Consider the following 12,766-nt stretch of genomic DNA (forward strand, 5'->3'; position numbering starts at 1 on the left):
TATGCCTTGTGAAAAAGTGCTGCTTTTTGCTTCTTTTAAACTTGACACTTGCTGATTTAATCTAATATCATGTCTGTAACACAGCTCCTCTTGAAAGGAAACTAAGGCAGAGAGTACTGATGACAGTGTCAGAGACAAGACGGGAATTACCATGATATGACATCCTGCCCTGTGCTCGGAACATTACATTGTAATTCAATCTTGTAATCCATGAAATTATACCTGAATTTATCTGCTGTACAGCAGCATGCCAGATAAAACTGCTCTGTAATACTGCTTTGAAGAAAAATAAACAACCCGGTAGTTTACGTAGATATATCCATGTACAATATTTATGTTTTATTTACCATGGAGGATGGTAGCATGTTGGTCATCAAACCGGAGAATTGTGGTAATAGTTCAGTCAGCAAAACGGTACTGATCACATCAAAATGAAGGAGCATACAAGCAAGCAGAAAGGTCCCTCAGCTTTGTTAAGGGCTGTAGGGCAGCCCTTAGTACAACTGTCAGAGCGTGCTGATGCTGTCACTGCCTGAACTTGGTACTTGTGTGGGCCAACGGTAGCAATGGAGTCTGGAAAAAGAGCAGCAGCCTCTCTGTCTGAAGATACCTCCTTGGTGTTGAGCCACTGCCGCTGCTTCCTCATGACAGCCCTTCCTCTTTCAGTGTTGCTCCAGGAGGCTCTGAGGAGGAGAAGAGGCTTGGGAAAGGGAGGGGTTAGAGAAACAGCAACACTAGGAGTATGGGGAGGAAGGAGGCAGCAGCAGAACTTGGCATTAGAGGGGTGAGGAAACAGCAGGGGAAGTGCGTGAAAGAGGAGAGGATGTTTGGGGGAAGAAGGGAGAGAAGAAGACAGCAGCGAAGAGGGACAGTTTAAAATAAAGCTAGCATCATCAAGAGAGAATGCTCCTGCCATTACAGAGCTTTTCTTCAAGTTGTAAGATTAACCGCCCTGTGCTTATTCAGAACTTGAACTCATCCTCACGTTGTGTTGAAATAACTTACCTTGTCATAGTTTGAGACCTACAGGTCCAAGTGAAACTAATGTAAGGGAGAGCTGCGGCTTCTTTCATCTTACAGAGATGTTGCAAGGCATTGCTCATTTAGAAAAGTAATTTAAGCTTACTACGAAATATGTAAGCAGAATTATACTGTAGGTACTCTGTCAATGGAGTTTTGTATTTATGACTCTAAATGTAGGGCAGTTTTATGTAAGAGAGACATGAAATACAATTTAAAAGGATAAACTGAACCTGACTGCAAAAGTTTTGTCCCAGCTTTTTCCATAGAGGCATCTTAAACTAGTTGTTAAAAATAGTTTTCCTTTTGTACGAGTGTCTTTTCCTCCTCACTAAGGAGTCTTGCTGTAGCCAAGATTTATTCTTTAAGATTAATCAATTGATAACAGTAAATAACCAACTTTCCATTATAATAGACATACAATAAAATTTCAGTGACACATCAGTGTCAGACAGTGGGAAGATTTCTTGCAGAAAAAAAGTGGGGTTGTATTTTCAACTTGGTTTGTCATTTTCAGCTGTATTCTGGTTCGTTCTTTTAGTGTGCCCCAAATTAAGGAGCTAAACTTCAGTTAGTAATTTTTGTTATATATAAAAAATAAGTCCTTTTCAATAATACAACTAAGCAGACTATTTTTAACTTTGGTACATGTTATTTATCTTCCATATTAAACTGAAAAGTATAGGCTTCAGCTATAACTTGTTCTTGGGTTATCCAATGAAACGAAACTTTCTAGGTTGCTAGTTATATCATATATTCACTTATTTCCCATGTTTCTTCCTACCATTTTAATGCAGACTGCCTTCAGAGAGATTCAAAAGCTTATAAGCAACATCTGGAGGGGTTTTGCGTGTTGCAAAGGTCTTCCATAAGTGAAAAAAATTGATACAGGCACAGCATACGCTGTGTAGTAGAATCAGAACTGCACGTAGTTACCTGACACATTGAGCGTTATGCTGTGTTTCAACATGTTGAATGACCAGTCTGACGGTAGGTAAGTTCAGGCATGGCAGTATTACCTTGCTGGTGGTGTGTGTGTGTATTTAGTTTCACCCAGTGGAAGTTGCTGAATATCCTTTGTGCTGAATGGTGCCTACAAGGCACAGTTCTGCACAAGGGGATGGGGCGGGAAAAGCTGAATGGCATTATATGTCCCAGAGGAGCCCAGCTTTTTTTAGGCACTACAAAGGCTGTAATGTCTTCTGGTATAACGTAAGCCTAGCCAAGGCGAGTTCTATTTCTTTCATCTCTCTGTCACCTAGAGGAAAACATGTTCAGGAACATGGGAAAGAAGAGTCCTGGTTTTTTACTGTCCCACTCTTTTCCTTGCCCTTTTACGGAGTTGGCCTAAAACCAAAAAAAGGCCCCATGCCATGCACATTCACAGGCTTCTACTTTTCTGCCCTGTTAGTCAAGCAGGGAACCAACAAACACCGTGCTAACCCATGACAAGGAGTCATTGATTTGCTCTAAAGTGTTCTGAGGTGAAACTACTGGGACTTCTGTCACTCATGGGTGACATGTTTTATTTGCATGTAAAACATCCATCAGCTTTGCTGTTGGTCAGTATGAAATATTTTAAGAAAATGGTCAAACTATCAAACAAAATAAGCAATAATGTTGTTTGACATTACTTATCAAACAAAAGAGCAAACTGATGGTGTTGTGGGGCTGGGTGTGTACATGCAAGTATATATAGTTGCCTGTTACACACTTCTGTCCTGTGTACCATTACTTCTGTTCAATAATCTTTCTCTGCCTCCTTCTGTTTTTTGATGACTGTATTTTTGCAGACCGTGGAAGAGATTGAGGGTGTGCTGGGACGTGACCTTTATCCAAATCTATCTGAAGAGAGATCTCGATGGGAAAAGGAGCTAGCTGGCTTACGGGAAGAGAATGAGAGCCTCACGGCCATGCTGTGTAGCAAAGAGGAGGAGCTGAACAGGACCAAGGCCACCATGAATGCTATTCGTGAAGAAAGGGACAGACTGCGTAGAAGGGTAAGAGTGCTGCATAGATGATGGCTTCTTGTTCCTCCTAGCCTGCATAATTTTGTCACCAGAACAAGCTTCTCTTTAATCTTGCTTCCTGTACTGGCTGTAGGCCTTTCTGTTGTTAAAGCTGAGCTATACAAGTTACAGAACTAGGACAAAACTGAACATAATTGAAAAAGCGTGTGTGATGAACAGCCAAGGTGTACAACAAGCTGATGTCAGAAATCATGTGTTAACAGAAAACCTGATACTCATCTCTAAGGAAGCATATGTAACTTGTCTATAGAAAAAGCAGATGTTCATTTAGTGAGTTTTCCTGTAAACAACAAATATTTCTTTGTTTTTAATGGGAATTCGATTTGCGATTAGGAGAAAGAAAAAGAGCAGGACTCCTGTCAGTGGGTAATAATTCTCAGAACTGAACAATGAGTAGTCCCAGCCATGTCCTGCTTCCCTGTCTACGTTTAATGATGCTGCAAGGTCAGATAAAGGCCTTGTGCTTTGTATGGAATCCAGACTAAAAAAGCCTGGAAATTTGTTCACGAAAAAGATGAAAGATCGGAGAGAACATGACCTCAATCTCTGTTACTTTTAAAATTTGTTGACTTTGTCCCTCTTAAATCTGCAGAGTTTTGACTAGATATGAAATAATTTTGTTTTCAAAACAGGCAGTTTCAAGTTTCTGTTCAATTTGAGTGACAATTGAGACAACTGTATCTTGATAGAATTATTGGAAGTGTTGCTCTTCACCTACTGGCAGCAGATCAACCTTTTATGCAAATACTGTGCTTCTAAAACAACATTGTTTTGTGGCGAGTGTATCATTTTAGCATGAAGGGGCGTTTTGTGAGACTTCCAATCTTCAGATACCAAGCCACAAATTACCTTTGCAAAACTAACTATCCTCTCTTAACACTAAAAAAAAGGTGTGTGCGACGAGGGAAGAATAGTAATCTGCTATCATGTAAAACAAGACCACTTCAACTTTTCCTTTGTAAAATTTAGTTTTATTATATAACATAAGTGTAGGTTGTTTTCAGTCCTGAAGTTTTTGGACTGCTTTTATAATTACATTTCTTTTTAAGCAGAGGCAGTACTACCCCTTGAGCTACAGAAGTAGCATTTATACACCCGGTGAATTATTGCAGGATTGGGACGGGGGAATGGGGGTGGCAAGCGGGCAGAGAATAGAAACATGTGCTTGTGAAATTTGCTTACACAAATGCAGATATTGACGCTACAGGTGATATGGATCAATGTTGGGATATCAAACAAGAAAAAAATAGACGGCCTTGAGGATAGAATTAATAGAAAAAGATTTAAATTTTGAGAGGTACAGAATGCAAGTTAAGGTGCTTAGAAGATTGGTAACAAGAGTTTATGCCGACATCCAGGAGCTCCTCAGTTAAAAACAGAAAATGGGAAAGAATTGGTGTTTGTGATCACCAGGGATCACCAGAGATCAGCAAAATCTGAATTTGATTTCTTTTCACAAGCGCTGGAGAAAGCAAGTAAGAATGGGAGCTAATGGCTGTTCAAACTTAGGGACCAAACTGGAGCGAGAACAGATTAATGTACACCACTTGTGGTTGTATTAGGCCAGAAATCAGACTGTGAGGTGTCTAACAGACAAGAGGATTGTGCTTTTGGAGAAACAGTAAGGAGTAAGGCTACTGACTAACAGGCTACTTTGAAAATGGAGCTTTAAAATACTAAAGTTATGTTTGTATAATGAAATGTGTGACTATGCAGGGATACCTATTAAACCCAGGATGGTTACATTAGAATTGTATCCAAAGGAAGACAAAAAAGCGTACTTTTAATTGGCCCAGTTAATACAGCTGCATTAATCCTAGAGCTAGCCTTAGTATCTCTGCACAAAACTGTTATGTTTTGCCTGGCTGCCAGCAGCAACAGAGGGTTGGATCAGATAATGGGGAAAATGCTGTTTAGTTCTCTGTATACGGATACTGCTTGACTTCGTCAATCTATATTGGAATCCCCAGTGAACCAACCATTTGTGGAGCCACACAAGTACTGGCTATGTTATTGAGTATTTCACAATTTCCTTAGTATAGGCAGGGCCTAGGACTGAAAGGATAGTGTGTTAATCATGCTGATCTAGTAGTTGCTGGCCTGTCTCTTGGAACTGCTGGCAGGGATGCTGCATGTGTTACTGATGCCTCTTTGTTATGGAAGCATCTCTGATGGAAACAGAACTAGGTCATCAACTTGTTTCATGTAAGTGGCTAGAGCAATTGTCGGATGATAGCAGCAGTGGGATGTTACTGACCTGAGTTATGTTCACACCACTGACCCTGGAGAGGGTAAGTCTTGAATTGCTCTGTAGAGACTGTGAGCTGTCTCATATACAGCAAGCCAGTTTAAATGTTCATTCCTCTTTAATTAAGGAAATTCTTCTTGGACAGATTGGATAGATGTCTTGCCCAGTAGACAAAGGGTTAATGTTGGATTGGCACAGAGTGTAACAAAATCAAGCAGCCTCCATATTCAGGCACAGCTGGCAGGGTTTTTTTTCAGTTGTTTTCATTTAGTTTGCACCTATAGAGCACTTTATTAAAATATGGTTTTTAATATCATCCTGAACTTGCAGAACAACTGGTTTATTGCCCCCACCAGAGAAGTTTGTCCGTGGCATATGACCCTGTCAGCAACAGTATGTAACTGTTGCACTGGAAACAGTATTTGCATTTTTAATGTAATGGTGTCCATGGTTTTCTTTGACCTATTAAATATTTTCTGCATGCCACCTGAACTCAGAGTCACTTCAGATTATTTCCCTGGAGAGTGCGAAGGGAGATCCAACTAAAATTTAGTTATTGTTTTTCTCAAATTAAATTGGGTGAAGCGAATAAGCTTGAAGTTGACCAGATCAATAGGTCTGTTGCTTTAGACCAATGTCTGTAATCAAGCAGAGTGCTTTCAATACATTTTTCTCAGGCTTGTTGGAGATTTAATTTAATTAGGTATTTACTGTGCTCAGTTAACAGATTGAGCCACTTTCTAGAACAGTGGCTAAGAAACAATATACATATGGAATTTATTTCTCACAGGTCATTAGTAAATGAGGTAATCGCTTATTTCTGTAGGGTGCCTGCAGTGTAGCGGCTAATGTCATAACATAGAGGTTTATTTTACCTCTGTGTGATATTGCCATATTAAAAATAAAATCGATTTAAGTCTGGGCCAGTCAATGGCCTAGAAACTGTTCACATATAGCTGACCATAATCCTGAATCCAGTAATACAGATAAGATGCCGGGGAACTTCTGTACCAGTTCGTGGGATTAATGTTATTATTACATGAGAATAAGGTTGTAATCAGGTCAGCACTATTTATGACTGCTATATGTAGTAACAGACTTAAATAGTACTAGAAAAAGTAATATTTGTGTTCTTACACAAAATCTCTTGTATCCACCCGGGGAGTCAGATGAGTAGCACTGATACAGCATATAAACTCCATCATGACTGCCAATTAAAAGTTGTGGGTTTTTTAATTACTGCCCATGAAAGTTGCCAGATGAGTAGTGCCTCAGCACAGTCCAAAAAGCAGCCTGTTGACATGAGAAGCAGTAGGTGTGGGCAGTCTTCAGGCTTCTCTGAGTCTGTTCTGAAGAACTACGTCTAAAGTGAAAAGGCGGTTCCAGCTCTGGAAGTATCTTAAGTCTATTCTCTGCAAAAGCCAGATGTCAACTTGTTCAGTTAATCAAATGTTCTTAGTTGTGAGGATTGTTCTGTATCTCCTCCAGACTCCGCTGAATTCACCAAACTGACCATAACAAGAACAGAATTAGTATTTTAGCTATCTTTGACTTAAGACCTTAATGAAAACATAATCTGCAGAGGAGTAGAAAAGTGCCGTTTTAATGCGTGATCCCTCCAGCTGCCCAGATTGCCCCCACTCCAAGAAACTTAGCACGAGGGCTCTCCCAAAATGCCTTGTTCTTGCGAGGAGTTGAAACCTACCCAAACCACAGCAGGAGTCAGATCCTTGGCCTCGCAGGCACTGTTCTCAGATGACACAAAGCTGGCACGAACTGCTCAGCTGTCCTTGTTTTGGCGTCATTCGTGTTGGGATCAGAAGGTATTGTTCAGGTTGCTAGAGAACACTGGTACGTTACGAACATTTAGAGATTATTACCAGCTTGCACAGCTTAACGTGATCCTTGAACTGTTGTCTTCTTGTCTCTTGGTGCGCACCAGAAACCTGAGGTAGCAGCCAAAAGCTATTTCCATTTCTCTGCCTCCTTCAGTTGCATGGTATTTGCTTATGCAGCAGTATCTCCACTTAGCTGTTAACGAACTAGAGCTTTGCTTCTGTTTCCAAGCTTGTATGCAAATGGCTCAGTGATTAATCTGAAATGAAATGAGAAAAAGCCTGAGGTAGGCTTACTGCCCTCATTTGTGCCACTGTGTGCCAGCCTGGATCAGAACACTTAAGTTGTGCTCAGAGCTTTTAGGAAATCCACCCTTCACCTCCCGTGTCATGTCCTGCCAAGTGCTTGGTTTTTGTTGCTGTGCTTCCTCTGTAGAGGTGCGGCACCCGGATCTTTCCTCATGGAGCACTGCATGAGGGAGTTTTGTCTGAAAGGTGTCAAATGGAGAGGAGCGCTTGCTTGGTGACATATTTGTATCCCCCAGCGCCCTGTAGTCTCTCCTGCTGCTTAAAAAAGTCATATGTATAAACCCTAGCAGTGTGCCTGTTCTCCTGTAGCTTGTTGTGTCTGTGTGTTGTTCCGTTTCTCCATTCCTCAAAATAATTGTTCAAACTGCAGACTGATTTTCAGATCTGCCAGAGGAGTAGGGCTCCTAGTGACAGTTAAGTTCTTACATATTTCTTGAAAGTAGACAATTTGAGATTCTGTAAATGCCTCCTTTGAATTGATAAGAACTCCAGAGAATTCACTGAGGAGATGGCCCTTACAAATGCCAGGAAAGACTTCTTCAGCATACTTGGTCAACTACAACAGACAACCTATAGGAAATCAGACCTTGTTAGCTGTGGTGCTCATGATTTAAGAGGGGCTGAAAATTATCTGGCTGAAAATAATCACCACTAGCCCTGATGGAAAGGTTAGCGGTGCTTTAGGCTGGGAAGGGCCCTCACCGCTGAAAGCAGCTTGAATTGTCACACCACTATTTCATTTTCCATCTTCTTCTCCACAGATTTGCAGTATGCATGAATAAATTAGGAAGTGGAAGAGGCATATTCACTTCCTGTGCTTTGTTATACCTCATCTTTCTCCTCTGTATAACAGGGAGAAAAAATTAAAGTGGTATTAAAATGCTGGGGAAAAAAATGTTATTACTTGGAGGGTTCAGAGATACTGCATGATGAAACAGGTCATAAGTAGGGCAGAAGGAAAACAATCACACGCATGCCCCTTATTTGAAACTGATTTAGGAACAAAAGCAGCAGGTGTCCTTTAAATGTGGAAATCAGTGACAAAAATATGCAGTTTGTAGCTGTAATTTTTTATTTGGGATATGTTAACCAATCATGTACTTGTGAGTATGCATGTGTAAAATACAAAGAGTAAAAACATCTTTCTTAGATTCATGATTATAGATAATGAGCATATTCCACCAAAGTATTTTCTGTAACCCACTATGCATTTCTGCAAACATGTCCATGATGCCTGTTAATCACTGACGAAGTCTTTCATAAATCCAACATTACTGTAGTGTGTCAGCCCCTTTTCTCTACCCTTGCTGTCTTTTTATTTAGTTCTTAAGGTATCCACAAGAAATTATGCTTTATTTTTCCCTATTTCTTACTCCAATTCTCAGCATTCAAAGGAAGAAATCAGAAATGCAGCTAAACAATTGGTTCATATTGCTAAACATCAAATATTAATAAATAAAATTTCCAGTTACTTACATTTATATTAATAACTTGAGAACATCTGTTTGCACCTGACTTATCTTGGTATCTAGGCTGTCCATTGCTCAGAAGTCTAATGGCTCTGTTGCCTTGTGTCTCACTTAATGCCCAGCTCCTGCTCTTTCCAAGGTTCCAGCACTTCTTTACTTCTGTAATTCTTTGGACTTCCTCCAGCTGTTTAGAAGATCTTTGCTCTTTCCTTTTTTTCAATGTGGATTTCACAGATGTTTCCCTGGATTTCTCCTTTTTCCTCTGTTCTCGCCTCGTTGTTTTTTTTTCTGATCATATAATTAGGCCTGCCTGTCAGCCACTTTCTGTCTCAATTTAGAGTTCTAGAACTTTGGCAATTTTTATATCCTTCTGGATGTGTCTGTCTGTAAACTAGTACGATGCAAGGGCTGAAGAAATCTTTTCTTTAAATCCTTCCTTGTTATTCCTCCCCAACTCAAAAATCCACACTTTTCTGTCTTTCAGTTTAACTTTTTTTGGTTTTGTTTCTTTACTTGTCTTCACCCGTTGGATTTTGCCAATTTTGTCATCCATTTCCAGTGAGATCTGCCCTTCCTCTGTCTCCAATGTCTAAGTGTTTATTGTGTCTCATGTGCGGTACTGCAATTACCTTCTTTCTACTAATAAACATAACCTTCAGAATAACTTATATTACATTCGTAATGACACTTGAGACTGGTAGAAGTATTGAGCAGGGGTGGTCAGATAATTTTTAATCATACTTTTTAAACTAGTCTTTTCATAACTCATGCATTCACCAATCCAGAGAAGAAACTGGCTCTTCTGAACTCTTTTTTTTTTTCCTGGATTCCCGTTCTTTGGTCTTCCCTTATTTTTCCTGTAGAGTTACTACTAGTGTGGAAAAGTACATTCTGAGGAGGTGGTGCATACTGCTCTATTTACGGTGGAGGTTTTGGTGACCAGAAGTAGTTACCTAAGCTGTCTCTGGGCAGTCTGGTGGGTGGGCAACCCAGTCGTGAGATTCTGGCTTGGTGAATGTGTGAATTGTGAGATTGGTGATTTTACAGGTCAGATAAACTTGCCCTGTTATCCTGCTCAGAATTACCATCCAGTACTCAGCTTGCTAAAGTTAGTGCAGTTATTTATAGCAATTAATTCAGCATGTAATTTCTCAAATGAAGTCCTGAATCAGTAAATACATCAAGAAGCATGAATAAGCAGGCAGTTTCTTTAAGTTGTAGTTGCTTCTATGATACAGCGTTAAAGCAGTGACTCACATAGAATGATAACTGTGCTGCGCTCTACGTTTTCTTTTATAACTGCTTTCCTGAGCAAAGCTTTGCCTGGCTACAGACTTAGCTGTGTTCATTTTTCTTTCTGTTGCTAACATTGTTTTACAGATCCGTAAGAATAATTGGCTTTGTGATCATGGCCAATAGTCGCTGCTCAGTAATAAAACATAGACTAAAGGAAACCTGTCTGCCTTAAAGTTTTGTGTAATATTGTCCTTACCTAAGGTGGTTTTAAACTTTGGAGTCAATGAATGCTTAGCATTTTAAGCAACTTTAACACTCTGTTTCCTGATTGCCCTTAAATTTAGAATGTTACTTGTTTTGGGGCTGAAATCTTGCAGGACTGGGTTCTGGGCATAGGTGAATATTTTAGCAATTTTTAAGTTGAGGCAGGGATTTGATTTTATGAAGAATACATCCCTAGTGGTTTTCCTGTTTGTTTGTGTGGTGGGTTAACCCTGGCTGGACAGCAGGTGCCCACCAAAGCTGTTCTACCACTCCTCCCGACTCAGCTGCACAGGGGAGAGAAAATATAACAAAGGGCTTGTGGGTCGAGATAAGGACAGGGAAAGATCACTCAACCAATTAACCATCACAGGCAAAACAGACTCAACTTGGGGAAAATTAACTTAATTTATTGCCAATCAACCAGAGTAGGGTAATGGGAAATAAAACCAAATCTTAAAACACCTTCCCTCCACCCCTCCCTTCCTCCTGGGCACAGCTTCACTCCTGGATTCTCTACCTCCTCCCCCCCAGCGGCACAGGGGGACGTGGAATGGGGGTTGGGGTCAGTTCATCACACGTTGTCTCTGCTGCTTCATCCTCTTCATGGGGAGGACTCCTCACTCGTCCCCTGCTCCACCATGGGGTCCCTCCCACGGGAGGCAGTCCTCCATGGACTTCTCCAGCATGGGTCCCTCCCACAGGCTGCAGTCCTTCAGGCACAGACTGCTCCAGCGTGGATCCCCCACGGGGTCACAAGTCCTGCCAGAAAACCTGCTCCATTGTGGGCGCCTCTCTCCACGGGGCCACGGGTCCTGCCAGGATCCTGCTCCAGCGCGGGCTTCCCACGGGGTCACAGCCTCCTTCAGGCACCCACCTGCTCCGGCGTGGGGTCCTCCCCGGGCTGCAGGTGGATATCTGCTCCACCAGGGACCTCCATGGACTGCAGGGGGACAGCCTGCCTCACCATGGTCTTCCCCACGGGCTGCAGGGGAACCTCTGCTCCGGCGCCTGGACCATCTCCTCCCCCTCCTTCTTCACTGACCTGGGGGTCTGCAGGCTTGTTTCTCTCACATGTTCTCATTCCTCTCTCCGGCTGCAGTTTCTGTGCTGCAGCAACTTTTTTCCTTCTTAAATCTGTTCTCCCAGAGGTGCTACCACTGTCGCTGGTGGGCTCAGCCTTGGCTGGCGGTGGGTCCGACTTGGAGCCGGCTGGCATTGGCTCTGTCAGACATGGGGGAAGCTTCCAGCAGCTTCTCACAGAAGCCACCCCTGTAACCCGCCCCCCCCACCAAAACCTTGCCACACAAACCCAGTACAGTTTGCTTTTAAAAAATGCTGTAACTTGAGTACTTGGGGAATTTAGTTTGAAACAGCCCAGGTTTTAAAAGAAATAGTAATAAATATGATTTTGATTTAATGAAGTTTGGGGGTTGCTTTTTTTTTCCACAGTGTCAATGCCACAGTACAAATCCTATCTGCACTGGCATTCAACTTCTGCAAGCAGAAACACCCATACATGGTTTATTTCAGTTTTATGCATATCAGCAGGCTGAAAGGATTGGTTTGCATCAGTAGAGCACTTCTGTCCTTAAGGTTCGCATTAGTGCAGTTGTAGCCATGTTGAAATTATGTATGTCTATATGTACAAAGGAGGCCTCAGCTGCAAATATGTAGAAGATACGTGCTACGAATGTGCACTTTATACACTCTGTTCAGTTAACTTCATGATGTAATTGCAGTTAAGATGTATAATTCTGGGACAAGCACCCATATCCATTTTTCAGGAAGTTACTTTAAACATTGGGGATTTGATTTGAGGTTTTGTGTACTTTTATCTTTTTTTTAACAGAGAGCCCAATGGAGTGGTTTGGATTCATTTTGTTTAAGGTGTAGCACTCCTCCATGACTGAACAGGGAAGTTATAAGTGCAGTTAGCCTTTATGTGCTCTTATTGTTGCCACCTACATCTTACTATTAGTAACATGCAATTATTCTGCTCTGTTATGTAAAACATGGATTTTTTTTCTTTTTTTGTAATTTGCACATACCTAAAAACTCTGTTACTTTGACAGTAAGTCCTCAGGCAATCTGACCTTCAGTTTGCATACAACTGAGGGAGAGGCAGGGGTGCTCTTCAGGGAAGCAGAAGCAGACTAGGGGATCATAGGAGGCATAAGATAACTGCTTTGGTGACTGGAGAGAGTTCCATCTTGAGCTTTTTCCTCAGTGAAGTAGGTTGAAGGGATCTGTATGTGTTGTGCAGAGAATATGCTGACTGCCGCTTCTTCAAGCAGAGATTGCTAAAGCACTGACCATGCACTTGGTGAGCCTATAGCTGAAGAAAGCCTAAGCTTT

At 41.5% G+C, this 12,766-nt stretch overlaps 1 protein-coding gene across 4 annotated transcripts in view; it reads left to right on the plus strand.

Annotated features, from left to right (window-relative positions):
• MCC (MCC regulator of WNT signaling pathway) overlaps positions 1-12,766 on the plus strand; it is a 224,389-nt gene that overhangs the window by 173,177 nt on the left and 38,446 nt on the right. For all 4 annotated transcript variants that reach the window (XM_030005850.2, XM_030005851.2, XM_030005852.2 and 1 more), the window contains one exon: positions 2,814-3,020. In XM_030005850.2, coding sequence (XP_029861710.1) covers positions 2,814-3,020 — 207 coding nt within the window. The remainder of the gene's footprint in view (positions 1-2,813; positions 3,021-12,766) is intronic.

The sequence above is a fragment of the Aquila chrysaetos genome, chromosome Z (assembly GCF_900496995.4).
Source record: "Aquila chrysaetos chrysaetos chromosome Z, bAquChr1.4, whole genome shotgun sequence".
NCBI classification, from domain to species: Eukaryota; Metazoa; Chordata; class Aves; order Accipitriformes; family Accipitridae; genus Aquila; species Aquila chrysaetos.